Below are 15660 nucleotides of genomic sequence, written 5' to 3'. Positions count from 1 at the left end.
TTGTGCCATAACCCTTGAACTCAAAAGATGATAAATGTATCTTGTCAGCACTGTTGTACATATTGCTATGTAGTAAAAAATTAGAAGTCAGCACTCACACATGAAATTCAATAGAAGAAGTTGCAGGTCTATGGTGGCCACTTCCACCTGTTCTGTACACACAATCAGCAAGTGACAGCACCACACATGAAGTATTTTCTTTAAAAAGCCTTTATTGAAAAGGGCTTTCTTGGACAGAGTAGCGACGTTTCAGGCTAACATCAGCCTTTCCTCAAGCTGAGCTGAAACGTCGCTACTATATATCTTCATGTGTGGTGCTGTCACTTGCTGATTGTGTATACATATTGCTATGTACATACTCATCTACAGATGCTACAGATTTGCACCGGAGCAATAGGCGGTAACTCTGATAAGTCTATTGCAGTTAAAACACAAAGAAGAATGTTATTGGTCCACACAAAGACTAGATTTATTTGATAGATTTAATGGCTCAAACCATACAACAGCAAGTTTGCTATTATATGTTCTTGAACCATTCGTTCACAATACCTTTATCTTAGTATGCTGCAGTAAAATTATTATCTGTTAACTACTGGAACCTGGCAGGTTTTCACATAAGCACCTGGAACCACACAAGATGAAATTATGTGGCTGAGCCCTTTTTTATATGTTAAGGTGGCCATAGACTTAAAGATCCGCTCGTTTGGCGACATCGCCAATTACGATGCGTCAAGCGGCTCCGACGGGTCGGTCGGGTAAAAATCCAACCTTCCCGATCGATATCGTTGCCAGATATCGATCGGGATGACCCGTCGGAAGCCCCCATACACGGGCAGATAAGCTGTCAAATCTGTCCAAACGACCGATATCGGCAGCTTTATCTGCCCGTGTATGACCACCTTTAGAGTTAGGAAAATGAAAACAAAAGTCCAAGGGGGTTATGCAATAAAAGACACTAACGGGGTCATGTTATAAAAGTCACTAAGTTTGCCCAGGAGCAGTAACCCATAGCAACCAATCAGCAGGTAGGATTTACTGGTCACCTGTTTAAAAGCACACATCTTATTGGTTGCTATGGGTTACTGCTACTGGGCAAACTTAGTGCCTTTAATTACATATGGGGGTAAGTTTGCCCAGGATCAGTAACCCATAACAACCAATCAGCAGAAAGCATTTACTGGTCACCTGTTTAAAAGCAAACATCTTATTGGTTGCTATTGCTCACTGCTCCAGGGCAAACGTAGTGCCTACATATGGGGGTGCAGTATGATGGGGGTGTAAAGGCAGAAAAATAAAATCCAGTTTTTACTTTCTTTAATGAAAAAAGAAATCTATCTCCAATATATTTTAATTAAAAAATGAGTACCATTTTTATAACAAACCTGACTATATGCAGTGAAATTACTTACTCTGACAGCTGCAGATATGAAACTTCAGACGGTCCCTAACTGCTCTGCAGGGAAACGATCTTACTTTCAAACTGCATGGCTGAGCCCCCCACCTTTCTTCCCTGACCTCATGCAGCTTTGTTTGTTTCCCTTGTTTCCCTAAAAAGCAGCCTGTGACTGTGTAGAGATTCCTATCTGCACACCTAGTGCAGTCTACATATTTTGATTATCAATCATAGGCTGTATAGGCTTCTATGTACCCTAAGCTTGCCTCCCAACAGAAGCCCAGACCACACTGAGCATGTGCGTAGTCTTCGGGGCAAATTTACTAAAGGACGAAGTGAATTTGCCAGCGTGACATCATTTCGGTACTTCACTGATTTACTTCTCTAGTGAAGGAGATAGACTCTAGCAGTACTTCGCTCCCTAATGCCTGGAGAATTTGCGCTCTGGCGAATGGATGTAACTACGCAAATTAAAAGATGCGGATTTTACTGACCGTTACCTCTTGCGCCAGATATGCCTTCTCCACCTCAGACCAGGCGAAGTGCAATAGAGTATATATAGGAGTTCCTAAAAAAATAGTTGAAAAAGTCGCAAAAAACACTAGCGTCTTTTCCTTTTTTCAGGGTGATAGGCTGAAAAAAAGCGTAAATTTTCTGGGATAACCAGCTTCCCCCCTACATTTCCTAACCTATGACACATAAACTATACACTGGGCTCATGTGTAGGGCAATATAACAACTTTATTTTATTAAGGTTTCCCGGGCTTGTGTAGTTTAATGTATTTGCTGCAACATATACAGTTAGGTCCATAAATATTTGGACAGACAACTTTTTTTTCTAATTTTGGTTCTGCACATTACCACAATGAATTTTAAATGAAACAACTCAGATGCAGTTGACCTGCAGACTTTCAGTTTTAATTATGTGGGTTGAACAAAAAGATTGCATAAAAATGTGAGGAACTACAGCTTTTTTTTAAAACAAAAAAAATTCTTTGGACAGATGAAACCAAGATCAACCTCTACCAGTATGATGGCAAGAAAAAAGTATGGAGAAGGCGTGGAACAGCTCATGATCCAAAGCATACCACATCTCTATAAAACATGGCAATGTGATTTGAATCAATTTGTTTAAAATCATTTACCTACCAAAATGATTGTACAAGTTGCATAATTCCTTTGGGCTAACAAATCCCCCGCATTGCATGGTGTTCTCTCACAGCTCCGGTTACTAAAGGAGGCCTTGGTCTACCTCACTTGCGCTACTATTATTTGGCCAGCCAGATGCACCATATACATGGTTCCACAGAGACATGGATGACTCAGACCTCCTATTGCTAGCCAGCAGGATTGGCTCAATAGAGGCTATTCAGAACCTGCCATATCGGCAATTGGTGGATTATAGTAACTACCCTACTACAATATCCACCCCCTTCAGAGCCTGGAAAATGGCATGTACAATTATTGGTCATAAACCACCGCTACTATCCCCATTCTTACCTCTCTGGTGGAATTCCAAACTGTCCCACCGTAAAAGCCTCCAGGACTTCCACTAATGGCCATTGTTAGGCCTAAAAGTCCTCGGAGAGATCTTGATAGATCAAAACTTTCCTACCTTTCAGCAACTAAAATTGAAGCTAGGGGTACCTCATCTCCAATTATATAGGTACCTTCAATTTCAGCATACCTTTAGGGCACAGTTCACTGATCTGTCTGTAACTTATGTCAATTCTCCACTAGAGATTTCAAAAAATCCAGAACGCAAGAAACTAACATCGAGATTGTATCAGGCTCTGGTGGACAAGATTCCCTCCCCCTTTGTCAGAGCTAAACGGCACTGGCAACAATCTCTCCCAATCCTCAGTGAGGAACAATGGGATGAGACCACTGACTCCCTATATGTTGGTTTAATCTCGCTTAGAGACAGACTAGTACAATACAAATTCACTCATCAGCTGTACATTACGACAGAGAAATTGGGAAAGATGAGCAGACAGGATGGGACTCAATGTCCAAGATGCCAAGAGCCCATGGCATCATTTCTGCACCTAGCATGGCAATGCTCCCCAATACAGAAATGTTGAAGAAAGTTATCACGGTACTTAGCGGACCACCCTGACCTGCGACATGTGTGCTCTCCAGAGGTATGTTTGCTGGGACTAGTGGAAGACCACCTTCCACTAAATAGGACGAGAATACTCATGAAGGTAACATTATACTATGCCAAGGTGGTTGTGATGGGCTGGTGGGGCACAGTAGCCCAACAATTGAAGCCTGGGTCAACTTCATCAATAAAACCCTACCATCCCTTAAACTCACCTACATGGCCCGGGGGTGCCCGGATAAGTTTGAGAAGGTATGGAGCACATGGCTAGATGTCAACCTGGTAGAGATGCCGAACTAATACTACTGCCTAGCAATGTATAACTTATATCTTGTTTCAATAGTGATGGACTATAGGAATGATGAAGAGTGTTATAAATAAGCTGTACTGGGTGTATCCTCACAAGTAGAATTGCAGAAGTATATGTATACTATGTACCCTGGATATGAACCATGTTCAGTTATTAACTGTTTCCCCCCCCCCCCTTTTTTCCCCTTCCCATGAAAACTTGAATAAAAACCTTTTAAAAGAAAAACTCAGTGCGCCAGGCCCGGCCCTCATAATTTTTTCTCATGGGGGGGGGGCAGTCCTTGGTAGTTACGCCACTGCATGAAAACCTTCTTCTGACAAACACTCTCCAAACTCCGAAAATGATTAATTAAGGTAAAACTAATATGGAAACCTGTTGCAGTAGTAATGTGCACTGGTAACTTAAAATTATTGAAGGGAATTTAAACCAAAAAATGAAGTTATATAATATATATTATTTTTTAGTAGTTTTAAAGTTATTTGTAAATATAATTGAAATTAAAATCAGTATTTCTTTATCTCTTATCTCTTTCTTATCTCTTTCTGCACTAATGTAGTAGTGCAGAAAGAGATAAGAAAGAGATAAGAGATAAAGATAATGGGGCATGACCTCAGTAAACAATTTTGTTCCCCTAAAAATTCAGTCAATTCACTTTCAGTTCAGTTGCTTCACTTCAAGCAAATAGATCACTTTGCTGAAGAGGCTGGACAAAACACAAATTTCATCAGACCAGCACAATAAGCACAGAAATAATAGAGAGAATGTTCCATAGCTGGCACTGGTGAGGGTGTAGAATCCCTCTGGGTAGAGATTTTGACTGGGAAAAAGGTAACAAAAAGAAGTATCATTGGTGTATGCTATAAACCACCTTGTATAAGTGTCGAGTATGAAGCCCAGCTACTCTTGCAGATACAAGCGGCTTCACAGCTGGGTCAAGTTGTTGCTATGGGTGAATTCAATTATCCACACATTGACTGCGGTAATGGGGTTGCTAAGACAGAAAAAGCTAGTAGGTTTGTAAATATGCTGAATGACAACTTTTTATTCCAGCTCGTTCAAGAACCTACTAGGAATAACTCTCTTTTGGACCTTGTAATAACTAACAATACTGAACTCATCTCTAACATTTGTGTGGGTGAGCATTTAGGGAATAGTGATCATAACATGGTCTCCTTTGAGATTCTGTTGCTGAAGCAATTCTATAAGGGAGTAACTAAAACACTAAATTTCAGACGTGCAAACTTTGACAGTATAAAGACATCTCTGCAACATATTAAGTGGGAAATGCGTTTCACAGGGTTAAACACAGAACAAAAATGGGAAGCCTTTAAAATGCTGCTTAATAAATATACTTGCCAGTATATTCCACTTGTAAGCAAGGAACGTCGTTGCAAAGCAAAACCTTTTTGGTTCAATAGAAGCGTTGGTGTTGAGGTGGGTAAGAAAAGACGTGCTTTTAAGGCTTTCAAGTTAGTGTTGTTAGTGGAGTACCGCAGGGCTCTGTACTAGGTCCCTTGCTTTTCAACTTGTTTATTAATGACCTGTTGGTGGGCATTGAAAGTACTGTTTCTATTTTTGCAGATGATACTAAATTGTGCAGAACTATAGGTTCCATGCAGGATGCTGCCACTTTGCAGAGTGATTTGTCTAAGTTGGAAAACTGGGCAGCAAACTGGGAAAATGAGGTTCAATGTTGATAAATGCAAGGTTATGCACTTTGGCAAAAATAATATAAATGCAAGTTATACACTAAATGGCAGTGTGTTGGGAGTTTCCTTAAATGAGAAGGATCTAGGGGTCTTTGTAGATAACAAGTTGTCTAATTCTGGGCAGTGTCATTCTGTGGCTACTAAAGCAAATAAAGTTCTGTCTTGCATAAAAAAGGGCATTAACTCTAGCGCTTGCGAGGGGACATGATTACACTTTACAAGTACATGATTACACTTTACAAGTACATTAGAGGACATTATAGACAAATAGCAGGGGACCTTTTTACCCATAAAGAAGATCACCGTACCAGAGGCCACCCCTTTAGACTAGAAGAAAAGAACTTTCATTTGAAGCAACGTAGGGGGTTCTTCACAGTCAGGACAGTGAGGTTGTGGAATGCACTGCCGGGTGATGTTGTGATGGCTGATTCAGTTAATGCCTTTAAGAATGGCTTGGATGATTTTTTGGACAGACATAATATCAAAGGCTATTGTGATACTAAGCTCTATAGTTAGTATAGGTATGGGTATAAAGAATTTAATTAAAAGTAGGGATGGGTGTATGTATGGATGCTGGGTTTTCATTTGGAGGGGTTGAACTTGATGGACTTTGTCTTTTTTCAACCCAATTTAATTATGTAACTATGTTCCACTTGTGACAAGTGAATCCCAGCAATCAAGTACACGGAGCTCTGTAAAAATAACAGAGCTGGATAATGTCACATAAGGCAGCGATGAAACCCCAATGCAGGGCTTTAGTGGGACAAATCTAAAATATTATCTGCAAATGGCACATTTCCAGATACTTTGCATGACAACACCCTTTCTGGCCTTAACTGAAATCCTGCATTATTCTCATAGATTCTTAACTCCACAATGCAGGGACCTCTTTCTAAGCATTCTTTCTTAGCATATGGCACTTTGTCATTCTTTGACTTGTCATGTTTTGTATTTCTGGCCTCTCCTATTCACATTCCACTCTCTTATTCAAATCAGTGCATGGTTGCTAGGGTAATTTAGACCCTAGCAAGCAGATTGCTAAAATAGCAATCCGTAGAGCTGCTGACTAAAAGCTAAATAACTCAAAAAACATAACCAATTGCAAATTGTCTCAGAATATCACTCTCTACATCATACTGAAAGTTAATTTAAAGGTGATTAAATGGGTTAACAACCCATTTAAATCCCCCTCCTGCTTGGTAGGACAAGTGAGAATTAATTGACGTTATAATATCCCTGCAATCCGCGAAACACTCACAAACTCAATTTTATTAGGACGGGAGAGGAAAATCTTTGTGCTGCTGTCTTTCGTGTCCTTTACTGCAGAACCTATGTAACGTAGTAAGTAACAGGAAGGGAAAAACGCATGTTTTCCAATACACTGATTGGAGAACTTGTCTTTTAAAGGCTGCTTCCTGCAAAGCATCAATGTCCAGCCTGTAGTGCTTGGAGAAGGTATGAAGGCTTGATAAGTTAGCAGCTTTGCAGATCATTTGGTGGTCACTCTGCCCATGAGGCTGACACTGCTTGTGTTGAATGAGCTTTGATACAATTTGGCAGCTATATAGCATTAGGGTTGCCACCTTTCCGTACTGCTGAAACCGGGCAGGGGGGTGGAACCGCGCCGTCAGTGGCGGGGCCATGACCTAGATGGGGGTGGCTGTAATGCCAATTGCAGTGTCAATCAAGGAAATCCTGCCTGGTTTCCCTAATTTGGAAAACCAGGCAGGAAGTTTTGACTTGGGCAGCTCTTCAAAGTACTGGGCTGTCCAGGTCAAAACCAGACAGGTTGCACCCCTATATAGCATGTTTGGATAACTAGGAGAGCCTTAGGTCCTTATTTTTGCCCAAAACCACTACAAAAAGAGCATGTGCAGTGAATCAGCATAACTACTGGGGGAGATCCTTGGAGGCACAGATCTTCACTGCCAAAGAGCTGTGGTTCCCTTGGGGTGTTAGAGTACCCCAATACATAATGTGCAGCATTTCTACCCTACTTTTTTTGTTACACTTTAAGACCTTCCATGGGGAACATTATCAGGGGGGGGGGGGAAGATGGTACTGTTGCATAGCCGGGCCCCTGCCATCAGTGAGCTGTAGCCTTCGGAAGGGAGGGTGGGCTGGAGCTCTAGATCCTACATCTTGCTTCCTTTGCTTCAGTGAAGTTTAAGTCCCAGTAAAGCCGCATAGGAATTGGATGGGTGAAGTTTTAACCTCCCCTTTAGTTTATTCAACAGAGTAAGCTCCAGAGGGTTGAGTCCTATACCCAGGCTAGCAGGCTCTGATCACATATTATGGACCATGAAGGTGCGCACAGAGAAAAGAGCAACCAGGGAGAGCAAGTCACAGGGCTCTTGGCTCGTTCTTGGTAGATGCCCAGGTGGAATGCGTCAGGACAGAGAAAGTGCCAGAGGGTTGGGTCCTGTGCCCAGACTAGCAGGCTATGATTGTGCAGTCAGGGTTGTGCAGAAACCTGTGGTATAGACCACCATGGGGGGTGCTGAGAAGAGAGAAACCAGGGAGAGCAGGGCAAAGGGCTCTGATCTCCTCATTGGTGGATGCTCTTAAAAAATTACATGTGATGTCAACTGAGCCGCATTTGGTGGAGGGGACTTAATTTTCTAAATGTTTAATAAACCTGTGACCTCTGGTCCCTCTTATTTTCCACACGTTTTGTTGTTCAGTCTGGTTATTTAATTAGTAGATTCATTGGTTAGATGGAAATATTTGTGTTGCAGTGACAACAGATAGAGGCACAGAACATTTAGGGCTCATTCACCTTCATTAGCTAAACTGTAACAACACATAAAACGTACCTAAAACCCCCAGAAATTAGTTTTGGAATTTTGGAAAATGGACTTAGTATTTAGGGGGGGGGCAAAAATGGGAGGGGACAAACTTTATGCACAACTTTCTATTGTTCTTTACATTGGTAAAGTATTAGGCATATTTTTTGTATATATATTACCAAGACATAATTTCTTTCAGTTCATTTTATCTTCTATTATAAGTCCTTCTCCCAATTTGGTTCCATGGCATAATAAAGAGTTAATGATGAATTGTGATTGTACTTTACATTTAATAGTTGTGGGCCTGCAACCTCACTTAACAGCACTTTAATCTCTGCTCGTGATCTTCAGTGTCTCGCTATTTGGCTCTCAGGGAATAAGCAGTTGTTTGATCCAAAAGAAAAGAGCGCATTTATGCCCCTGATGGACTTTAATGGCAATTACAGGTGTAAGCGGCGCATGGCGTCAAGGGGTAAGGTAATGTTCGTCCGTGTGATTGCAGGCCCGGATGTTGCCTAGCTCGTTTTCCCGGGGATAGCGCCTACTTGCCCCTCTACTCTCTCACTGATGTGACTGTGGAGTCCCAGGGTTGATCAGGTTTGTCCCAGACCGCGATTCGTATGGCTCCAATTAGATGATTTTCTCTGGGTAACGCGCGTTTGTCCCGCTTCTGCCTTTCAAGGGTCTGTTATGTTTGTCCTGCCGCTGGTGCAGTGACGGGCTGCTGTATTTAGGGAGCTTCAGGGGAGCTGGGAAGTACCACGGTATGTTTAAGGGGTGTGGTTAATAGCGCCTTTGTAAACGGTGAATATCAAAACCCAGTTTTCAGGCTGTGGCCTTTTAGCTGTGTTTGGACTACAGTTCCCAGCATCCACTGAGAGCCAAACGACAGCTGTAGCGTCACAAATTAGAGTTTCAGGGACACTAGTAGGTAGTGACTCGATGTAGTATCATTCATACGTCATACGATATATTGAATAGTCAGTGGGTGTCTGGGCCCTGGGTATGGAAAAAGTCAACATATTTTATTATATGTCTCTTATTCTGGGCCTCCCCTAGCTCCCTGTCCTTACCCAGCCCTGTCCCACAGCTTGAGGCGAGCAGGGTACAAGCTCCATAGGGATAGAATGTGGGAGACACAGCACAGTGAGAGAGAACTGGGTGTAACTGCAGGAGTAACATCAGTCTCCTGACATCACTCATACATGTTTCTGCTCTTTATATATTATAATGGTTTCACTGAAGCAGAGGCATAGAGTTCATCATCACCTGTGTTTAGGGTTGCCACCTTTTCCTTAAAAAAAACACCGGCCTTTCCTATAAATTTATCTTTTTTCCCTATTAATAACATTGGAATCAACCATCATATTTACTGGCCAGATGGCAACCCTATCTGTGGGCAAATAATTCCTACCATAGGATATTGTGTTCAGTGGAGGTCCAGACGATGTATAGCCATGATATATAGTACTTAAACCAGTGATTTTAGGCCCTTCTTTTATTGGATAATGAGAAACAACTGATAAAAATATTATGGTGAGCAAAGTTGCTTATGAGAGCCTGAGAATTTGCCAGCAGTCACATTATTGGAGTAGCCAGCCTTATGTAGTGACGTTATACACATTACGAGAGTGCTGATGGCAAAGTAAAAATGGCTTGCCCGTGCCAACACAGGAGAATGTAGTGTGTTTCAACGCTCCTTGCACAGGAAATATAATTTCCATCCTCTGAATTGAGAGTATTTGATTTTAGCCATTATGAAGTAGATGTGCTTGTAATTTTCACTGTCTTCATTTAATTTTCTCTGTCTCACTAGGTATCCACAATGCCTGGAAGTGAGAGCGTCCAGCTAGATTTTCCCCATTACAGCTCTATACTATTAGATACCTTGAACAAGCAGCGTTTGGAGGGAAAGTTCTGTGATTTGTCGGTTCAGGTTCAAAGTCAAGTTTTTCGAGCTCATAAAACAGTTTTAGCAGCTTCATCTCCATATTTTCATGACAAGCTACTTCTAAATGACACCAGCTGCTTAGTGCTTCCAAATGTCATCCAACCAAGTGCCTTTGAGAACCTTTTGCAGCTTATTTACTCTGGCCGGCTGTGCTTGGAAATGGAGGCTTTGCCTTCCCATCTTCTGGTGGCCAGTGGCTTGCAAATGTGGCAGGTTGTAGATCGATGCTCTGAGCTTCTAAAAGAGAGAGAAATGCATCATCCACAGGCTTGGTCTAGCTGTGCAAGTGAAAGTCAGTCACCCAGTAGCAGTTTCCAGCCCCCACGTGATGATCCCCTACCTCCATCAGTCTCTTTACCAGTATCTCTCGGCTGCTCTGATGATGAAGAGGTGATAAAGGTTCGTGTGTCAGAAGAAGAAGAGGAGGAGGAAGAAGAAGATGACATTCAGAATGGAGCAAATATTCTAGAAGAGTCTACTTCAGGTAACTGCTCTTATGCCCTTCCTTCCTCCTCATCCCCAGCAAGTCCAAAAGTATATTACATTAAACAAGAGCGACCAGAGCAAGATAGTGGTTACTTAAAGACATTTGGCATGACAGAGATGCAGGCTGATTATTCCTCGGAACTGAGCTTTGTTCTTCCTCCTACGTCATCATCTTCTGATGTTTCTCTCTGCTTGCCTCGTAAAATACATGGTGTGTCCGATTCCGAGTCCTTTACTCTTTCAAAACCTGTGGACCTTCATGGTAATGAGATCATTTCCCATGCCCTTCAGGCCCAAACTGTTCATGCTCCACTTAAACTTGTTGCAGCCCCTGATGGAAAGAAATTTGGCTGCTTGTGTGGCAAACGCTTTGCGGTAAAGCCCAAACGGGACCGGCACATCATGCTGACCTTTAGTCTTAGGCCATTTGGTTGTTCTGTCTGCAATAAGAAGTTCAAACTCAAGCATCATCTTACTGAGCACATGAAGACTCATGGAGGAAACCTGTATTCATGTGAAGACTGTGGGCGTAAATTTAGGGTACAGAGCTGTTTCCAAAAACACAAGGAGGTGTGTAAAGGACAGAGGTGGGCAGGGGCATGTTGGACCTATAAATAAAATTGATTTCTAATGGACCCTTCTGAATTGTAGTCTGAGTCATCCAAAGCAGACAGTATGCTGGGTTTCACTGCATTGAAATGTATATCCAGGAGCATGCACTAGCTAGTCACTTGGCCACAAAAACGTAAACATTTTAACATTTACAACAAGGAAACTCTGACTCAACAACTTTTCTCCTTTTGCAACATTTTGAGCTGCTTCTTAAAACTCAATGGCTGTTGCATGAGAAGTGTTTAGTAGAGTCCGAGCAGTTCAGATCCAGCCAGAATTGGGTGATACATTCACCACTGCAAATATAAGATAGAAAAGTTTCTGTTATGTGTTGAAAAAGGAATCTTTTGGCAATCAGTGTCTGAAGCTGCATTTCAACTGACTTTGACTGTACTGTTGCATTGTTGCCTATGACTGGACTCCAGATCTGACCTGCAACATTCTCTATATTTTTTAAAGTACATGGACAATGCTAGAACCTCCTTGTAAAGGTTATTGCAGTTGCCGCAGGCATAGATTGGTTATATTTGCACGAAACATGTAGGCAGGAAAGCATGACCAGCTGAAGTTAGAATGTAAACAACTTTTACATATCTACAATCATGTATATTTGTGAGTATATATCTGTACATGTGTAAAGGCTTGTCATACAAAACATAGATAGCTAGAACCACTGAATGCCTACAACAGTACTAATGTTTGTTCCTGTGGGGGAGTAGTCATTTTTTGCTATAGGTACGGGAAAAGGCTTCTTGTTACTAGAGAGGTAGACCAATAACTGTGATGAGCAGTGTCTTTATGGGGACTTAATCCTGATACTTAGGAAATATTATTTACTTTAAGCTATCATAGTTTGTGTCAGGAACCTGAAGAGCTCCTTCAGCATATATGTCTGTAGTGCTAGTTATTGTCAGGTGAGGCCAACCCCCAATTGGGATGAATAGTAATACTGATTGCTATTGATGGGAAGATCAGTAGTTCCTTTTTTTTATTTGAAATGCAACATTTTACTGCTGGTAACCATAATGTTGGTACAGTAAATCGGTAAGACTGAATATTGCATACATAAATGATTAGGCATAACATTTTCTGTATTGGCAAATACGCTAGACTTTAGCAGCACCAGGAGGGATTTTTATTAATAGGGCACAATCATAATTTAGGATATTGTATGATACAGTTACTTGTAGCACTACATTAACCAGTGCAGTTCTGCATGCAGATTGCTGAGAGTGTGTCACAGGGAAATAAGTGCAGTATACCAGTATGTCAGTGCCTTCCGAATAGGCATAAGGAAGGTGCTCTTTATGTTGGCATGAACAGCACCACTGCTTGTACGACATTTAAAAAAGTATTCAACTGATTTTTAGCATAGAGCAAAGTCACAGAAAAATGCCAAGTCCCATTTTCCCAAAGGACTAACCAAAGTAAATAAATCTACAGTAGTTATTAAAAAATATATCTTTGCATTTAGCCAATTGAAATATTAATATATGAATGTAAATGTACATTTCTATTGAAGACTTCCTTAGCATGCATAGAAATGTTAATGACCCTATTGATAGAATATTGGCTATAACCACACAAGTGGTAAAATTGTAAGCTTAACATTCTATTACTTTCAAAATATGAGCAGCCGTAACCAACAGTCTTGGATGATTGCTTTCTGTGAGTATTTGGCCAAAAAGAAAAGCAAGTTTATGAAGTCTAGGTGCTCATCCACTTGTGTGTCCAGGCCTTCAGACATGTTTGCCTGGTGCGCTGGTTGATCTGTTTGTTTTCGTCAGGGCCGTCCCTATAACAAAACAGACATTTTTATCACTTCTACACTATGTCTGTCATTGCCCTTAATTCTAGGATATCATTCTGGACTTAGTTTCTTGTTGTAGCATCTGACTTTCAATCCGGTAACACCCAAGGCAGAAACTGTTGAGAAACATAGTTAGATGTTGTTTTGCACAATGTTGCATCAGTGGTAGAATCAGAGCACACAGCAACAGCTATGACATATTTTACTGGTGATGTGTAGCTGCTCTATAATGAATATAGAAATGTTGATGTGTTGGGAAAGTCTCCTTTTATCAGCTTGCCATATGAGATAAGGGTGTGGGGCTGCACTTGAGACCAGAAAGATTCACTGGCACACAAAGGCTGGTGCAAGCAGGGACAGGCCCGTGCTTGTTTATTTGCAGATAAACACTTAATACCCAGCTTCCATGGCTATATGTAGAAGGCACTATCCATATCATACTGAGAGCCATAATCCAGCCAGGAATCCAGGTAAGGGTAGGTATTCGTAGAAACCCACAACTAGGCAAATAAAGGAAAAAGCAGATATCACGGGAAGATAAAACAAGCTAAAGCTTTATGCATTCTGTGCGTTAGGGCACTAAATTATTCATATGCTTCTGCATGTGTTGCTCACTTAGTATTAGGACAAATTTGGGTTTTGAGAAGCTTGTCATTGTTTTACTTTCCCTTTAACCTCTATTGCAAGACCATCCGTCTGAAGGCCCATTGGCTGGATGTTCATGTAAGAGAGAAAAGCACTGGTCATACAATGATGATAATAAATTGTCAGCAATTGTCAAATGTCCTCCTGAGTGGTTAATAGCAGTATCAGTCAAAATGATGCCAATCATCCTGTTTTTCTTGTCTGATTTTGAGACATATACATCATCTAAAACTCTCTCTGGAATAAACAATAAAAAACTACTAATCATTGGTTGATGTTTTTTCAGCAGAGAGTGCATGCTCTGTATTAGAATGGACATCTTTTGCTTAAAGGAAAACTATACACCCCTGAACAATGTAGGTCTCAATGTTTTATGCAATATATTGCATAAAACAGCTCATGTGTAAAAGCCTGCTTCATGTAAATAAACCATTTTCATAATAATATATTTTTAGTAGTATATGCCATTGGGTAATTCTAATAGAAAATTGTCACTTTAAAAAATAAGGGCTGCCCCCTGGGATCCTAGAATTAATGGTGCACACATACAAACCATATATGTAAGGTCACATGAGCCAATTTACAGACAGAGTTCTGTCATTTGCTCCCACATTCTTCCTGTTACAGTTAAAGTTGTATTTCTGGTCAGGTGATCTCTGAGGCAGCACACAGATCATTAAAAAATGGTGGTTCAAGGACAATATGTACTTTAATACACAGTATATACCACTTTAAGCGTCTTTAATATGCCACTTAATTTGCTTATTTGCTATATTCATTTGGGCTTATAGTTTTCCTTTAAATTAAATAGATTTGTGTGTGGGTGGTTGTTAGGTCTGAATATTAAATGGCTGTCTTGTATATATGTATATTTTTTTAGGAAAGGTATGACTGTAGCTGGAATGGGGAATCCCTTTCTCTCTGTTCAGTTGTGGGATACATTGAATGTGTTGCTATACTTATGCTTAATAGTAATGTCAGGAAACGAAAGCTCAAAGTCTAGGTTGTAGGTTTGTGCTTATAAATGACTGCACTGAAATCATTTCTTACTTATGCAGAAACGGAAACTTTAAGTAAACTATATGCATGTTGATTCTACTGAAAATGTACAACATAGGTGCTTAGAGGACCAGTAACACCATTATTTTAAATACTTATTTCCCTCCAAAATAGCTATAATGATAGGTAAGGTTTACTTCCCCTTGGCTTGACTGAAATCTTCAGCTTGAATTTGACATGCAAAGTGCCCCATATGAGAAAGGTGAAAAGGTGAGGGCAGCTTGAATTCCTCTGTGTGTTGAACCAAAAGCCAGCTTTTGGAAGTAAAAAGAGGGACAAAAAATTTTTTCCCGCACGTAGCGCAGCAATTTTTTGACCACACCGCTTTCTGTGGCCACACCTCCTAATTACCATGTTTGTTTTACAAAATCTGGCAGGTTATGAAAGTTTGAAAATATTTCTCCTTATCTAAACTGTGTTTTTGTTCCTCAAAATTGTTACAAAGTATCTTATTTGCACCTGTTAGCTGTTCTGGGCTCTCTGCTAAAAGCCAATTAAGTGAGAAACTTTGTTTCTTTTTCTGGCTGTTCAGTGCAGAGAAAAGAGGGACTTTCCAGTACAAATGAGGGACTGCGGGTTGAGCTGTCAAAAGAGGGACTGTCCCTCCGAAAAAGGGACAGTTGGGAGGTATGGCTTTGTACCGATAACCTAAAGCACCTAAACTTTTTTTCAGTGTCTGCAATTTAAACTGCCTGTCCGCTGCACCTCCATTAGCATGTGGCTCCTGACTCCCAAAGCCTGCTAATAGTTTAAAAGAGCAGATGGCTACAAAACCATTGTCCCATCACCAAA

General features: G+C 40.9%; 1 protein-coding gene across 6 annotated transcripts; it reads left to right on the top strand.

The window, feature by feature from the left end:
• The first annotated feature begins 8754 nt into the window (after positions 1 to 8754).
• zbtb9.L (zinc finger and BTB domain containing 9 L homeolog) lies at positions 8755 to 14069 on the top strand. 6 transcript variants are annotated; one of them, XM_018229142.2, is made up of 2 exons: positions 8755 to 8902; positions 10122 to 14069. In XM_018229142.2, the coding sequence occupies exon 2, from the start codon at positions 10131 to 10133 to the stop codon at positions 11358 to 11360; it is 1230 nt and encodes a 409-aa protein (XP_018084631.1). In that variant the 5' UTR covers positions 8755 to 8902; positions 10122 to 10130; the 3' UTR covers positions 11361 to 14069. The 6 variants fall into 6 exon arrangements, with proteins under 6 accessions (XP_018084631.1, XP_018084632.1, NP_001088782.1 ...); XM_018229143.2 differs by having other exon boundaries at positions 8781 to 8953; NM_001095313.1 differs by lacking the exon at positions 8755 to 8902 and adding an exon at positions 8993 to 9069 and having other exon boundaries at positions 10122 to 11377.
• Positions 14070 to 15660: the final 1591 nt, after the last annotated feature.

This window comes from Xenopus laevis, chromosome 8L (genome assembly GCF_017654675.1).
Source record: "Xenopus laevis strain J_2021 chromosome 8L, Xenopus_laevis_v10.1, whole genome shotgun sequence".
In the NCBI taxonomy this organism is placed as follows: Eukaryota; Metazoa; Chordata; class Amphibia; order Anura; family Pipidae; genus Xenopus; species Xenopus laevis.
This window is presented reverse-complemented; position numbering and strand designations above follow the sequence as displayed.